General features: G+C 40.9%; 1 protein-coding gene across 2 annotated transcripts in view; it reads right to left on the bottom strand.

Moving 5' to 3' along the window:
* bbc3 (BCL2 binding component 3) overlaps positions 1–3,691 on the bottom strand; it is a 14,427-nt gene extending 10,736 nt beyond the window's left edge. For both annotated transcript variants that reach the window (XR_004656038.1, XM_034867288.1), the window contains exons 1-2: positions 3,404–3,691; positions 1,585–1,990 (exon numbers count right to left, since the gene is read on the bottom strand). Coding sequence is in view for 1 of the 2 variants with exons in the window: in XM_034867288.1 (XP_034723179.1) it covers positions 1,585–1,978 (394 nt within the window). In the remaining variant the exon portion in view is untranslated. The remainder of the gene's footprint in view (positions 1–1,584; positions 1,991–3,403) is intronic.
* Between the last annotated feature and the right edge of the window lie 13,605 nt (positions 3,692–17,296).

The following is a 17,296-nucleotide window of genomic DNA, read 5'->3' on the forward strand; positions in this document are numbered from 1 at the left end:
GAGGAGGAGAGGGGGAGGAGGAAGAGGAGGAAGAGGAGGAGGAGGAGAGGTTGCTACAAATCTGTCACAACAGTGACTCTGTGCCAAATGTAAACCTGCTGCTGCAACCTGAGTTTCCCTTTTTACAGCCTTCAGATTCCCCTGATACTGAGGTTTATATTGACTCCACGTGTTATATTAACGGTCTACGTAATACAGCCCATAATAACAACGTGATACAGCCCATAATAACAGGAGGTGTCTCACTCTTTACTGTTCTCAAAGCTCAGGATCACCAGAAGGGCAAGAAGCTAACTTCTGAAGACATTAGTTCACAACTCATACAGACATTTTTGGTACCATCCAGAGTGACAGATTGTGTTCCCAAAGTACTTGTGATCTAATCATGAATAAATTAATTATTTATTGATATAGCCTTCTTACACTTCGTACTTGTATCTCCTTATCAACCAACAGGGTCCTCCAATACTGGTATTTTAACTTTAACGTTCCTAAAGGAGCCGACAAAGCAAGCGGAGAAACTTATTTCACAGAACACCGTGGTAAGCTTACAAAAGAGAGCTCTGTTGACACTTTACAAATCAACTGAAGACTGACTTATTCAGGCTGGCATTTAATTAATGTAGTTCATTTTTAGCTTATTCTACTGCCATTTTTACTACTTTTCTTATGAACAGGGCCACAGGGAATCTGCAGATGTGCAGATTTCAATAAAAACAAAAACCCAGAAGTGAGCTCCCCATCATCACACTTCATGAACTCAAGACAGATAAGACATACAGACCTTGTCTAGTGAACAAAACCGGTCTGAGCAGTTTTGATAGTCTGAATAGCTTCATGATACAGCAGCACAGTGGTCTGCTGGTCCAAGGCCAAAAGAGCTGCAGGTTGATCCCTCCACCTGCCCCCATTAACACCGGCCAAACAGTCTCCTGTCATGGAAACACAGCTCCGGGCGCCATGGACACATAAACCGAAACTCCCCTGCTAACTGATAACTTTGATGTTTATTTAAGGGTGCAGGTCCGTGTGGCTGAGTCGCATCTTTTCCTCCGTTTGATGAATTAATGCTGGCTCTCGTTCTGGCGGGCTAAATCTTTACTGACGTGCTTGGTATGGATTTAAGACGCCATGCTACAAGTCACGTGTCTTCAGTAGGACTAGTGATCTGATATCGATGAACAAGATCCCCAAATGGATCTTTTAATAAATGCCTTTTTTTGCCATGGATGTGGTGGATTCACCTCCTTTTTGGGGGTCAATTCTTAACGTAAACCTTAACCTGGCAGTGCATTGTAAAATAAATCAAACGTTTACCGGGTTGCTTCTTGCTTATACAATATACAGCATAAGTTCTCTGAGAATCTCTTTTATATCCGAGCTAAATTGGTATAGCAACGGAAAATTTGTAATTGATATTGAATTGAAAATGTAATCAAATCGGGATCTTTGGACTGGAATCGAGAAATCATCGGTGATACCCAGGCCCTACTTTTTTACTATTAATGTAAGATTTTGATGCTGCTCTGAGCTTTGCTTTAACATCCCACTTGTACAAACCCCCGTTAAATACCATTATCTTACCTGACTGGTCTCCTGAGAAGGCACTGGGTGCACCGGCGCCTCCGCTCCTCCCTTCCCTCCGGTTGCAGAGCGGCGAGCGTGGAGGCGCTGGCGATGGCAATAACGCAGGTAAGTGCTGGTGAGTCTGGGGCTCGCTCCTGCCCTCTGGGCGGGGAAGGGCCAGCGGGTAAGACAGGTACAGAGCCTGCAACGGGTGCAAATGGTGGTGGTTGTGGTAGAGGTGTCTGGAACCAGTCCCAGAGCCGGCGGAGGTGCTGGTGGTGGGGAGCAGGCCGGGCCAGTTGTAGAAGGGGCGAGGCAGCTCCATGCGGCAGGTGTTGTGGCCAGGAAGAGGGCCGTTTCCTCCGCTTCCTCCAGTTTCCCCGACATTCTCGATGGTCTCTGCACGGGCCATCTCAGTAGGAGTCTAAATCACACACAGACACGCACCTATGTCAATACACACCGAGACAGCCATATGCTACAATAATATCCAATAATGATAATAACAGTGCTAATAAACATTTAAAAACACTAGAAAGCAAATTGTATGTTTAATAGACAACAAATTGGCCAAAGATTGGAAGGGTAAAAAACAATATAGCCTACAACAAAATAATAACTTACAGTATATTTACTGTTGTAACGGCTCATAGGACTGTTCCTGTTCTAGTTGAAGTGTGTTTTAAGGATGTTCTGTTAATATTCTGGGTGTGCATTTCTGTTATCTGGGTTGATTTAGTGTTTTTAGTGTTTGTTGGTGTTACCATGACTGGGGATTGATGCCCTCTGGGCGGTGAGTGTGCGTTCAATGTCAATTAAATAGCTTGAAAATCGGTAACTCTTCCTCCTGGGCGAATCTGTACACGCAGCTCGCCACAGTACTAAAAATAGAAGTGCTAAAGAACTAATCAAAAAAATCAATAATTAAATTAATTAAAGGTTTACTCGAAAACAAGTTGGCCACAGTAGAAAATTCAAGTATTTTACGGCATAAAAAATACATAAACTGAGTTTTATTTCAGCGCCATTGTTGTCCTTTCTCCAACAGTTTGACCCACCGACCTATATTCCTCCACCGGACGCTAGGGGGCGGCGGCGGGTCCCATTCATGGGAGCACGAGATTTGTTTGTAAACAGATCCGTGCCGCCCGAGCACGAGAAAGCAGGCGCGCGCACGCACACAGGCACACACACACACTGAAAGGAGAGCCACGCGGGTCTCTCTCTGCGCTTTAACAGCAACTAATGATATACAGATAAATATTGTTCAAAGCACAAAACTCCGTGAATAAATCCTCGACGTAACGTGTTGTTTGCTACGTAGCCCAATGTTATTAAAAAAATAAAATTAGGTTTTTTTGCCACAAAAAAAACGGTTTATTTTGGGTCAATATTTCAAAAAAGAACGTCCTAATAAAATTAAAAAATCGGTAAAGAGATAAAATAACCGATGTTCAATCGATAACAGCGATATCTAATAATCATTAAGCTTTAGGCATCCCAATTTATTTAAATTGTTTTTTTTCGCTGATGACCTGTTCAAGTCCGGACTTGTCTCAAAGATGAAATAAACAACACGAAAGAGCCGAAGAAACCTCACTGACAGTAAAAAACCAAAGTGGTCCAGTCTAAGCTACGGTCAAAATATTGTAAATCTGGTATAATAAAAAGACACACTAGCAAGGCATTTTAGAGTAGAAATGTAGCGCGTGACATTCATTCAGCCAAGCTTTTCCCCTCACAGCTGGACAGATGATGCAACTTTGAGCTGTCAGATTCTCAACTAACTTCAGAAACAATAAAATAGATTAATTTAATCTACAGATGAAGGCCTTACTTGGTCTATCTGACGCTCCGTGGTGAGGCTGTCTGCAGGTCACAAACCGGCCGGAACAGGTGGACATCAGACGGGATGAAATGTGCCAAACAACCGGCGAAGAACCACAAGATGGAAAAGGGCCACTCCGGTGAGAATGTGTTATTCCATGTCAAGTTTCCAGGTTCGGGTTGTTTCAGTTAATATTCAGTTAGTTTTTCTGTTAGATTAACCCATCAAAACAAAAACACCGACGAGATGTAGGCTACCGGTTCACGGAGCCGCGGTGCTCTATCTGGCCGGGCTGTTGTCAGTCTGAGCGGTTTTCTTCTGCAGGCTGTCAAAGCAAGAATCGAGTTCCGGTAGGGACTTTCAGAGTAAAACCCATGTCAACCTCCCAGGGGGAGGAAAAAAAGGTGTTTCTTTAGATTGTATTCCGATTCATTTTAATTGTCGTAGTTCCTTGTGTACTGTACATATAGAAACATGAGAAAAAAACAGTCGTACGTACGCAAGAAAACAAAGATAAAATAAATAAAACCAGACACAAAACTACAATTAAAAACAGTTACATTGGTTGATGTACAGTGTGTTAAAGTGCTGTAGTATGTTAAAAAGAGGGCAGCGCGGTTGTGTTCAGTGGTGAAAAATTAACTAAAGTAGTTATGATTTGGGATCTCATAGGTCTAAACATGCATGATAAATTATCTCAATGCCCCAGCACATGGTTAAACGAAAGATATATGTATTAACACAGTCAAACTGTGATAATATAGCGTGTTAATAACTGTGAAACATGGGCAAGTTAAAAGAATAAAATTATTTTAACTGTGTGTCATTTATACAAAATATTTAAAAATCCCCAGATCATCTGCACTTGTTTGTTTTGTAGTGAATATTTCCATTGTAGAAACAAAACAAAAATAAATATAAACTCATAAAATGTCCGAAGCCAAATATGACATTCCTAAACTAATCATTTTGTCTTGCTTTATGTGCATGTATTATTTGCAACCATTCAACACTGCAATGTTTTTTAGTATCAGTTTATCTCTTCATTTGAGCTTCTTTCTGTACTCCACAATAATGCACTTGGTGTCTTTTCAAGTCCAGTTGACATGCTTTTATTTTGACGGGCAGTTGAGATGACTTCCTTCTCCACCTCCTAGACAAGTGCTGACATGATCCCCGACAGGATGCTGCTATCTCACTTTCTCCACCTCTCTTTCTTTCCTCTCTTGTTCTTATTTGCAACAATCTGCGACTTCCTGCAGCATTACAAATAAAACCAAGTCGTATTACTTATATTAACTCTCTTCATGTTGTATGTCTCCATGTTTCCACGTCTGTCTCTGGCTGTCAACCCAGTCCAGGAAAAGGTAACTGCCAAGAGACCCTTTGTCAGGTAATGCTCCTTACATCCTGTCTTCCCCTCCCGTCCTCCCTCTCTAACTTTGTGTCTCTCAGGACTCGAATCAATTCCACATCCTATGACTGGAATCAACAACCAGTTGCCTCTCCCCTCAGTTCCTTCTCAGTCAGCCTTCAGTGTTAAGTAGATCTGTTCATTATAACACATTTGTTAATGGTGTGAAAACCATTAGTCCATGTAATTACCTCTGACAGGTAGGATGTAGTTATGCACGCGGTTCATTCATGCCATGACAGATTAACTTCTGATGGTTTTCTAGACTCTCAGCATGGTGTAAATAAGCGTTTATTTGGTTTAAAATGCCCGGGATCACACATCAGTCTGCTATACAGACATCTTGGATTAGTTTGCAAAATGTCTTCTTTTGTGCAGTTTCAGCTCAACCTGCCATCACCAGGATGAAAGTCATGGCTGCTATTCACTCACTCAGAAAATAATAATACATTTTATTTGTAATGCACTTTACATTTAAACAAATCTCAAAGTGCTACAGTCAAGGTCATAAAAGCAAGGTAAAAACATCAAAGTAAAATATCTATAAATAGTGCAACAACATTTTTGTGCAAGGTTAAAACTCATAAGTTCTGCTAAAAAGAAATGTTTTTAGTCCTTTTTTAAAAGTCTCCAAAGTCTGTGGTGCCCTTAGATGGTCAGGGAGGGCAGAAAAGACTTCAAATAGATCTTTCTAAGGACAATCTGTCATAATGTCACTGAGGTTTTAGTCACAGACTATAAGATTTTGCAAAGACTCAGGATATTATATTTTATCGGAGTGTCAAACAGGAAAAAGAATGACTCGGCCTGAGTCTCATGAATTTATTCAGATGTTGTAAATCTGTCTGCGACAGTGGAATTGCTTCTAAATTTGAAGAAAAGAAGAAAAAAAACATTAATGCTGTCAAGAAAAGGCAAGCGTGACGTGTAATTACAACTGTGAATTGTGGTCTTATTCAAACACTTACTCTTGACTAACTGTAATTAAAGCCCACATGCTCAAAATTAAATTATGTTTTTTTCTTTGCAGATGTTGTGTCTGAATGTCATCATGTCCAACAGTGGATTGTTGCCAAATATACCGTTGAACCGTTTCCTCCTTCCAACCAAGACCAAACAGGGTCTGGCTAGTCCACATAGCAGGAGGGTTTATTGGCTTTTCTTCAAACAAATCACATCTGTCATGGGCGGTGCTAAGCTCCGCATGGAGCCGCCGCAAAATAGCCTCGGGAAAGAACTTGTTTTGTGGGAACGTATGCGTTCAAAAGTTATTTTAGTCGTGTGAGAGAAAACTCAGATTGGACAGGTAGTCTAGCTAGCTGTCTGGATTTACCCTGCAGAGATCTGAGGACCAGGTAACCAGAGTCCTCAGACTGGACAGATAGTCTAGCTAGCTGTCTGGATTTACCCTGCAGAGATCTGAGGACCAGGTAACCAGAGTCCTCAGAAATCAACCAGAGTTTAAAATTCCAACACAAAGAAAGCGGAAGAAATTGGACATCAGCAAAAAGACATGCGTCTGGCAGAATTTCCTGCAGCTGTGGAAAAATCCCGGATGTGGAGCATCGAGAATATAGAGGCAAATGTAATGGCTGTACAACCAGAGTTTCCCTGAAGTACAAACTGTGTCTTTACTCTTGAAGCTTCCATAGAAAGCCATTCAATGGCATGTGGTATAGATTTCCTAAACCCAAACATTATAAATTATAATCCGGGATTAGTGAATGTTTTGTTACCACTGGAACCCACTTATGTCAAATTGCTTAATCCAAAGATGGAGTCAGCCACTGACACGTGGCACAGCTTCAAAACACACGTGCACTTGCATTTCTGTTGCTTACGTTTTTACTCTCACTTTGACACGTAAATAACAAACTGATGCTCAGGTTGTCGGTGGCAACAATTATATTAGTGATTTTTCACGGGAGAAAATGACATTAAAGTCGCAACAATAACAGCAGCCTAATTGTTTGAGCTTTAACACCCTTTTGTCTGAAAACTCTGCATAACATTAGCATCCCAGAAGTCTTCAGACACCCCCACTGTTCTGACCCCCGAGCATCAGATCATTGTCCTCTGGTCACACCCCTCAGCTGCAGGGCATGAGACAGGGGCGTCTCCGCCCCGTTGCGGGTTCAGAGGCTGTTTAATCGGCTGGAAATGGCAGCTTGTCGTAAGAACCCCCCTCCCCCCCTTCCAACATATACACTTCCTCACAGCAGCAGATTGGTGCACAAGTCCCTGTTTGGAGAGAAAGGGGGGGGACAGGGGCGGGTCCCCCGCTTAGGTACATGCCCAGGCGAACATCCTGTGCCAGTTTAGAGACAGGCACACTTTGCATGACATGTGGTCAACAGTAAGCTTGTAGAGACAAGATAATGAATGCTAATGGAAGTCAACACTGTCGCCATCAAAGATCCCGTCTGGGTGCTTTTGTTACGCTGTTGCAGATTTTCTCGTATCATGAATACCACGGATTACTTATATAATAATAAGCTCTCAAACAGTTCTCAGATCCAGAAATTGTATTCAAAAATAAGTCACTGGTGCTTAAAAATGCATCACCTGTCTCATTAATAGTTTCTTCTGTTGCATTTGGTAATATCATTCTTTAAAATCTTAATTGTCAATGGGTCACACGACATCCTTCACACGTCGGAGACACAACATCTGAATTGACGGCAGCAGTGACACACAAATCAAAACCTCCATATGAAAAATGAACCCACAGTTTAGCCTCTTTAGAATAAATATACTTAAATGTAAATGTCATTTTCCGCCAGTATGGGTTTCTATCAAAACAATAACAAAATACTTCCTATACCACATAATATGGACGCTTGGGTAGTGCCTCTCAGCGTCTGATACTACGCAAAAAGCACCCTTTAAGACAAGCTAGTATCACAAATTTCCATTGGACTCCATTATAGACAGAATCCCAGGTGAGATCAGTTGCCTTGTTTTTTTTAACCAGGGCAGCAGTTTCCAGATTACCTTATGTGCTTACATAATTGCAAAAGGGTTGTTTAATGTTTTCTTAGTTAGTTTTTTAAAATAATATCAGATTAGTAAACAAAATGTGCCTTTGGAACATTGGATGAATGGTTGCTGATAATGGGAAATGTAGATATTGCATTAAAGATCAGCCCCCCCACCCAGATCAGCTGGTATCCTGTCTATAATGGAGTGAAATGGAAATTTGTAAGTGACCCCAAACTTTTGACCGGTAGTGTATATATAATTATTATTATATACCCATTATAATCAGCCTGCAGTTCCGACGTGTATTTATTGTGACACTCTTACTATCACACAGAAGTGTTTTGAAGGTGAACGTGTTAAGCAGATGTGTCATTCTGTCATTGTTTGTTATTTTATACTGATACCTTATTTCCCCACCTATTAAGATGTTCATATTGAGATCAAATTGTATTTAAGGTGTTGTAGATCTTAAGGTGTTGTAGATCTTAAGGTGTTGTAGATCTTTGTTTATTTGTATCCATGGATGTGCAGGCTAAAAGGTCAGCCATATGTCAGCACCCAAAAAACCCGCTGATGCCAATGACTGATGCTATCTGCTAGGTTTTCAGTTCCAATCTGCATCAACATTGTTTTCTGTCCTGCAATGTGGGTGTGTGTGTGTGTGTGGGTGTGTGTGTGTGTGTGTGTGTGTGTGTGTGTAACTTGAGTGCAGCTATGCAACTAGAGAGACATGACAGCACCAGATAAGGTGTACACGCAGCTCTTTGACCCTGCCTCTGTGTTCACCGCAGACACACACACACACACACACACACACACACACACACACACACACACACACACACACACACACCTCTGACGGCTGTGATAAGCATGTAAATGAGATCTGTCGCCTTGTGTCTCACTTTAGCGTTAGAACCAGGATGCTCCTTCCTCCCTCCAGTCAAAACAAACTGAACGGTCACTGAACTCCTTCATCATGTTGGTCTCCATGTCAACCAGCAACCGTGAACACAACAGCTGTGCAGACTAACAGGACCAACACAAACTTAAGGTGGCATTTAGAACCCAGGTGCAGACACAGTACACAGAGCCAGGAGTGTAAATAATAACAACTTTTTTTTGTGTGCAAATACTTAAAAGTCAGAGAGGGGCAGAGTCTGGGTTTTCAGAGGGACAAGTCCAAGGTGTGTCCAATGGAGAGCTGGGTCAGGTAGGGACAGACCAGAGGAACTTGACCAAGTCCAATAAACCAGAAAATTATGTCCAGTCTTGCATAATCCAATCCTCTTCAGATCAGAAGTGTATTTTGGCACTAAACCGTTTAGTGATTTATAAACCAGCAGAGGTATTTTGAAATGAATTATTTGAGGAAGCCAGTGTAAGGACTTCAGAACTGGAGTGATGTGTTCAACTTCCTTGCTTCTAGTGTGGACTCGAGCAGCAGTGTTCTGAATCAGCTGTAGGTGTCTTTAGGGAGAGCTGTAAAGACACCGTTACAGTAGTCAGGTCTACTGAAGATGAAAGCATGGACAAGTTTTTCCAAATCCTGCTGAGACAGAAGACCTTTAACCCTTGATTTATTCAATGAACTCCAACATGGGGAAAGGGGAAAGAGGGCAAAAGTTGAGTGGAGCGATGGATCCTCAAAGGCTTCGGGGTTGGTAAGGGAGTTTGGGGGGCGTTGGACGGGTGAAAAGGGGGGTTGAGATTTCTCATCTCTGCTCTATGGTCTCCCATGGTCAAATCTTTGTTCAGGTGGGGGCTGTGGTGGATCACTGCCGCACTTTGTTGTGTCTTCCTCTTGTTTGGATTTGTCTTGTCTTGTGTCCTTGGCGGAGGGAGCAGATGTGTAGTGCAGAAAGTAAAGCAGGTTAGAGGTGAACAGCTTTACTCCCGCCTTGTTAAGGAAAAGTCTATCTGCTTTAAAAAGATGTCTGTGGTCCCACAAAACGTTAAACATGTCAATCAACTGCCGGGAATAGAGAGTACATTCAGTAGAAAGCCATTTGATTAGTCGGCTGAATCTCTCAGCTCCTCTTCTAACCGCGGTATAGGGAGGTGTTCCAGGCACGTCCAGCTTGGGGGAGGCCTCGGGGAAGACCCAGGACTAGGTAGAGGGATTGTATCTCCAACCTGGCCTGGTAGCGCCTCGGGATCCCCCAGTCGGAGCTGTTTAATGTGTCTCGGGAAAGGGAAGTTCTGGGTCCCCTGCTGGAGCTGGGAGGTGATGTGCAAGCTTGGTATTGCAAGCTACTAAATGCTCTGTTTGTGGTTCACTTCCTGTGTTTGGTGCCGGTTTGCGTTCTCACCTGAAGTGAACAGAACTCTAGTTCACTTGGAAGCAAACCGAGACCCCCGTTTTTAAGCGGAGCAGAGTTTGTTTGTTTGACCAGAGTTCAGATCAGCTTTAATATCAGCCCAAACAAATCGGACAATCGGACCAAATGTTCCAGGGTTTGTTTTAAACGGACCAAACAAGGCAGATGTGAAAGCGACCTTAAACAGGTTTCATGCTTATTGCATTCAGTGCTGCCGGGGGGGCTGGGGGGGCGGTGCAAAAGTCTTGTGAGAATACTCAGAAGAAGAAGGTGGACGAGCAGATGGTCCACATTGCGCTTAAAAGAAACAATAGAGGAGTTGAACAAGGCCATTTGAGAGAATAGTGACCTGATTGAAACCGTCACACAGCTAAAATACAGAGTGAGGGCTGTGAGCCAGACCTCATTAAGGAGAGAGATAAGAACAGAAACATGATCACCTATATGATGTGTTACAAGGCCAATTTGCAGGCATGGATGGATTATACCTCTGATCTCAACAAATGTATACGTAAATTCTTGGATGTCATGAGACACTACATAGACAATGATACCAAGGTGCAGATGGATGAAAACACTGAGACTGGGCTGATTATTGAGCAGTCGTTGCAAAAGATGCTACCAGAATTCCCCAAGGGGCGAAAAACCGCTGTGAGGATTTGAGTTTTAGGAGGGCAGTGAAAAGCAACCAGGACCAAAGATCCTTGATCAGATTAATAAACAACACAGTGATGGAGCTGTAAAAGTTTTAAAGCTCAACTCGAAGAAACAAAGCAGTATCTTGAAAAGGCCGAAAAGCTGCCAATGCGGTATGTCAAAGTATGACAGGCAACTGTCATACTTTTTTCCCAAATTAATTGGTGATTTACCAGTTTTTTTATGTTCTTATATCCAATTGCCCTGATTGTTTGGTTCAGCCCCTGTTGCTAAGCTAATTCGAGTCATCCAGTGGAGATTTGGTGGATGAAAGTGGCCCCCCGGGTACTGGCACCATTCACAAGCATTATGAATAACTTTGATGCAGGGAAAACATAAAGGGTCAAAGTTTAAGACAAAAGCACAAAGTTCACAGCTATTTTATTGACACAATGCCATGGTTAGCATTGCTAAGCCTGTCCTGATTGACAGGTCAACGTGTAGCCACGCCCCTAAAATATCCCCTGTTTTATTGTCTATTTTCAAATAATTTGGACCATAATTTAAAAACTTAACATCATATTGTATTACACTGTAACAAATTTACCAGGACGTTACTGTGAATTCTTTTTACAGTAAAGATACCGTACTTCTGTTTACAGTAATTTATGTATTCATTGGAAAATACAAAACAATTAAACACAACATAAGATTAAAAAAGTAAAAATACAGTAGTTTACTTTACTATTTACACTACTATAGTGGCTATATTGTGTTTTTTTTTTTTACAGTCATGCTTTGACGACTGTGATTTTGTCATATCGACAAGGTTGTATTGTAAACTTTACAGCATTCTACTGTAAAAATCCTATACAGTAGTGTTACTGGGAAATCTAAAGTAAATAACTATAGATTTCACAGCCATTGATTACAGTGAGACTTGAAACTAGCGATCAAGACGATAAACTCATTAGGCAAATAATCCCTATGCTGGAAATTAGATAAAATGCAGATTTAAGGCTCTTCCACATTGGTTCCACTTTTCAGACCTGGAAGCTTCGTTCATCATGTTTACAGTCCATGTGAAATACATACACAATATACTGTTTATATGTTTTCTAAAGATCACTTTCAATAGGAGGATCAAACAAATCACAAACAGATCTGGTGAACCAATGTTGGTGCCTCTTGAGATTTTAAAGAATTCGTATAATATCTTCAGCGGGGATTTTGGGGGATTTTGGTACATTAATGTGCAAGGATCTCAGTAATCACTTTTTTGTGTGGAATTTGTGTGTTAAAAAAGTACTTTATAAAGTTACAAAGGCAAAAAGACAAAGACACAAGTGATTGAGCAAAGTAGGGCAGAGGCAGACTGCACTGTATGATCCACATTTCTTAGAGGAAAGTCAGTGCCCCCCCTCCCCTCGCCCTCCCCCACAATAAATTGATCCTTCAGCTGTAAGAGCTCCATGCGGTCATGGCCATTGCTGGTAACCCCCAAGAACTGGTTATGTATGTCAACAAGAGAAACCATCATCACTTTCCTCTCTCCGTGACCAGGGCCTCAGGGGTATTCATGTTACCCCCGGGGAGATTGCTGTTTGGCTTTCACAACAATGAGCTCATTGCTGAGTCCCCTTCTGCATCCATTCTCCTCCTGAAAGGGGATCCACAACTCTACACTGGGCTTCCATTTCAAACCAGCGTGTGGAGCTCCCACGTAATTAAACTATGATTAATCCAGCACATGTGGATTGCTGCTGACCCGTATCAATGAATCACAATTAATGAATCACAATTAATAAATCAGCAACATGAATCCTTTAGTAAGTAGTTTTTTTAAAAGGCTGATTAGATTATTTGTTAACCGAGACACTACTTTGAAAGGTGCCTTTTCAAAAATGTGAGCTTTATGCTACAGGGATGAGCTCATCACATAATCGTTTTTGTGCTGTTCCATATGTACTTAGTGAATCCTACTATGTCAATAAGATTTGTAATATAATATGTACAATAACATCGTAATTCAATGTGAAATGGGGAGATTAGACATTGCGTTAGTGTATATTCTACAATACGTTATGCAATTGCATCTAAGGTCAAACAATGCAATGTCATGTGAGGTTACGTAACATAACATTATGTGATGTGTAATGACAAGATAACATGACATGACAACACATGATGTGATGTGTAAGTCTGGTGGCTTTGAAGAGATGACAACTCAAACTAATTTGCCCTTACCAGTGTATTACTGTGTGTATTTTGTCCACAGCCATTACAGCCAATGGGTCCTGAAACGTCCCTGTTAGAAAGTTAATGACGCAAACATATTCTTTGTAAGTCTCTACAATCATTCCCAGAAAGAACCAAGCACGCCTGCCTTGTTGCAAGCTCCACATTGTCTTTAAAAGCTTGCCATTTTCAACGTGTAACTTGCTAACTCTAAGTTGTTGTTTCGCGTAGCGATCACACAGAGAGCAAAAGGTGAGGAGCAAAGTCCGACATCTGGGGCATGAGCCACGCATCGGGGGTCCGTGCTTTATCCTGGAAATGTACTTCTGTTGATCCAGACTAGTAATACACTGAATATGGATAAGAAGGTGTTTCATTGGTTCTTAATGAAGCTGTGAAGTGATTGGTGGGCGTTTTTACAGGTTCACAGCAGCTACAGTTACATAAACATCCTGGACTTTGGACCCAAAATGGCTGCCTTGCACCACTCCACTTGCACACTTGCACACTTTGCAAACTTGTTGTTGTTGTCCTGTTGTCCTGAAAACACTTTGTAACACATTTCTGCTGCTCTACATAACTGGTACCACTATGCTACCGCCTGACTTTTGCACTATTACATTGACTGTCGGCTGTATGCATAATTGCAAATTTTTAACTGAAATTTTGCTGCTCTTATTTTCCTCATTCTATATGTCTTCTTATTTTTACTTTTTATATTGTTTACTTGAATGTTATGTTTGTCTGTGGACCTAATTGGTTAAGAATGTCTTGTCTTCCCCGTGGGATAGAGGGAAACGTCATTTCGATTTCTTTGTATGTTTTCGACATGTGAAGAAATTGACAATAAAGCAGACTTTGACTTTGACTTTGACTTTACAGATGACAGATCTTTTTTGCTCCTATTTCAGAGCCCATAAGTTATTGACTGTATTGCTGTCGGACAATATTCAGACATAATATAACAAGTGTTTATTGTAAATAGTTACCAAACCTGCCTTTGAGGCACATTACAAAATGTGACGTTGTGTTGAATTTCCTTACTTTGTGATTAGAGGGAACCCTGATTCTCTCTTTGACATTAGACCAGTCTTATCAGTGTAACCGATGCGGCGGTCTGTTGTGTCCCTCCACCTGTCTCCACCTTTACCTTGGCAGCAGGTCCCATCTGAATGTCTGCAGGTGATATCATGACACAATCACCCAGCTCAGGTTGCACAACCTTATCAAGCGATTAACAAATCCTGTGTGGTCATACTTAGTGATCTGCCTCGCAACACCGTTTGTTTTGACTGAAAGTAGGCCGCAGGATAGTCTGTCATCTGTGTGTGTGTCTGTGTGTGTGTGTGTGTGTGTGTGTGTGTGTGTGTGTGTGTGTGTGTGTGTGGGTTTGTGTCTGTGTGTGTGTGTGTGTGGGTGTGTGTCTGTGTGTGTGTGTGTGTGTGAGAGAGAGAGTGAAAGGGCAAATGAGGTAGTTTGTTAAACATGTAGAGGCAAAAATACTGTGGTTGCTTTAGTGTATTTTATTTAGTTTGTTAGTTGATTCCAGGACAATCAGCCTTGTGTGTATCTCACTTGTGTGTTATTCGGTCCAGACTCACTACTCACCTGTTCATAACAGGTGCGTCATCCTGCTGAAAGGCGAGAGGGTTTTTTGAAATATGCTTAGTCATAAAGGTGATTGATCCAATTACCTTGTGTACTATAATCAGTGTTGGGAAGGATACTTTCAAAACATATTCTGTTACAGAATACAGAATACATGCCCAAAAATGTAATTTGTAGCGTATTCCGTTGCTTTACTCAATCTGAGTAACGTATTCTGAATACTTGGATTACCTCCACATTGAATTGCATTTTACGTGTGTAGGAATGCGGCCATCAAGCACTACTTACTAAAGATGCCAATTCTGGGGTGTTCTTCTTTTCTGGCTGAATGTGGACATGAACAAGCAACAAGAGCTTTCCCTGCACAGCCTTATTTTGTTTTCCCTGTTCTTACTTTAACGTGAAATTCTGTTTGAATTTCCAAGATAGAAATGCATTCCTGCCCTTGCTCTGTTGTGCCGATTCCGGTTCTCCACTTCTATCAGTGATCATGCAAAAATCTCTTTTCTTTTGTTTTATGTGGATAATGTGCAAGTCCTGGATTCAAAATGATGTTATAGGGATGAACAATTAAATCTTCTAGAGTATCTTCCATGTTGTGCTTTGCCCTTTAGTTGCACTGCATGTGGGCAGTAAGTTTTCACTGTAAAAGCCACAACTTTAAAACCACACTAAAATGCCTGCTGAAAGCTAACCAGAGGCTGTGTAGTTGGCAGTAGTTTTTGCTTTATCCTTTTTTAATTGGCCTTTTTCACAGCAGTGTGCCTTGTCCAGGAGGAGAAACACAGGTGTCAGTAGTGACCGGTGATCTCCAAATCCAGCTCCGTGAAGTATTTTCTTTATTATAGTCTAATAGAGGGCATTCTCTGTACAACCCGGGGTTTAAAGCATTGAATATTCCTTTAACATTTTTCTTTAAACCAAGAGCGCCATCAAGTTGGGTTAACATATAACACAAATTGTTCATGAAGGTTTGGACTGTTGCCTGTTAGCCATGACGAGACTGTCCTCCATAGAAAAACGCCCCCATAGGTTATTTGTTTCAATCAGCAGTTACAACCTATATTTACGTTTCTAGTGGTAGCGCCTACTAGTGGCTGTAGTCATTATAACGGGAGCAAAGCATTAAGTAAAATGACAAAGTATGAGCGCGCCAAGGACAAACAAGACTTTTACCCAGGGGGAGCATTGTGTTTCTAATTTGTCGTGATGTTTCCTCACCAAGTTGTATCAATGGTATGTCTGCGACTTGAATTCTACAAATTAACTGTCAACTAAGTGTTGTTGTTGCTGTTTGACGTCGCAATGACGAGTAAGCTAGCCTGCAGAACAGAAATGACTGAAACAATCCTGTGGGTCGTATCAGAGGGCAGGATCACAAGACCCCTTTTGTGTATAAACCATAAGAGACACACACATTTGTATATTCAGACCTTGTACTGTAGGCAAGGCAAGGCAAGGCAGCTTTATTTGTATAGCACATTTCAGCAACAGGGCAATTCAAAGTGCTTTACACAAAATCAGTTAAAAAATAAAAACAGTTACAAAATAAAAACAGATAAAACACGTGAGTTAAAAATAGAAACATTAAGAAACATAAAACACAAGAAAAAAAGTTACAGTGCAACATAAGAAATTAAACATTAAAAGAACATCATTTAAAGAAAGGCAACATAAAAAAGAAAGGTCTTCAGCCTTGATTTAAAAGAACTGAGAGTAGCAGCGAGTATTTACTCTTTAAATACTCTTTTAAATACTTAAATACTCTTACTTGAGTATTTACAGTTTCTGCTATTTCATACTTCTACTCCACTACGTTTCAATATTGTACTTTGCACTTTACTGTACTTTACGCCACTATATTTGATGACTTTTGATTAATAATAATAATAATAATAACAATATTAATAATAATAAACATGAATGTTGTTAACAGCAGGCTAAGCAAAAGTATGAGTAAATTTGCTCTCATTGATAATAATAATTCAATAATACAAACCTTTTAAAATGTGTCACTCTGCATAAAGGGTCCTTTTACTTTTGATTGGCTGTGAATGAAGGACCTTTACTTGTAACAAAGTATTCTACTTCTTTCACAATTGCCTGTTTTTAATCTATAAATATGCACATTTTCATTTTATTTTTTAAAAGTAAAAACTGCAGGATGCACGACATTAAGCCTGATAACTGCTGGGTTGTCACGTTATTCTGCTGGCTACTGGTGCTCTCTGGTGGATGGTGTAAGAACCACATGTGCTTGTCGTTCTTCACCAAAACGCACAGCAAAACAGTCATTCAACGAATCCACGAGTTAACATAAGGTGCAAACATCAGATACAAAAACTGGTACAAAACAAGATCCAAGATACAAGAGGAGGCACACATATAGTAGCCTGGTGCAATGGCAAACAATTACAGAACAAGTGATAGAGGAAAAAGATATCTATGGCAATACTGCATGATGAATTTGCAAGTAAACTATCTTTTACGCGAGTTTAATGCGTGTTTATAAGGAGGGAAGAGCCAAGGGAGGAGTCAGATGTTGTAAACATTCGGGGCTCAGCTCAAACCTAGGGGGCCTCTGGGAAATTTGCTCTCATAGAATGCCAACAAATCTGTAAACTATTTGGGAAAAGCATGATAGTTGCTAAGAAAAACAACTGCATGTGATTGTATCAAAGTGAGCATGCCTGTAAAGTCATT

This window comes from Etheostoma cragini, chromosome 3 (genome assembly GCF_013103735.1).
Source record: "Etheostoma cragini isolate CJK2018 chromosome 3, CSU_Ecrag_1.0, whole genome shotgun sequence".
NCBI lineage: Eukaryota > Metazoa > Chordata > Actinopteri > Perciformes > Percidae > Etheostoma > Etheostoma cragini.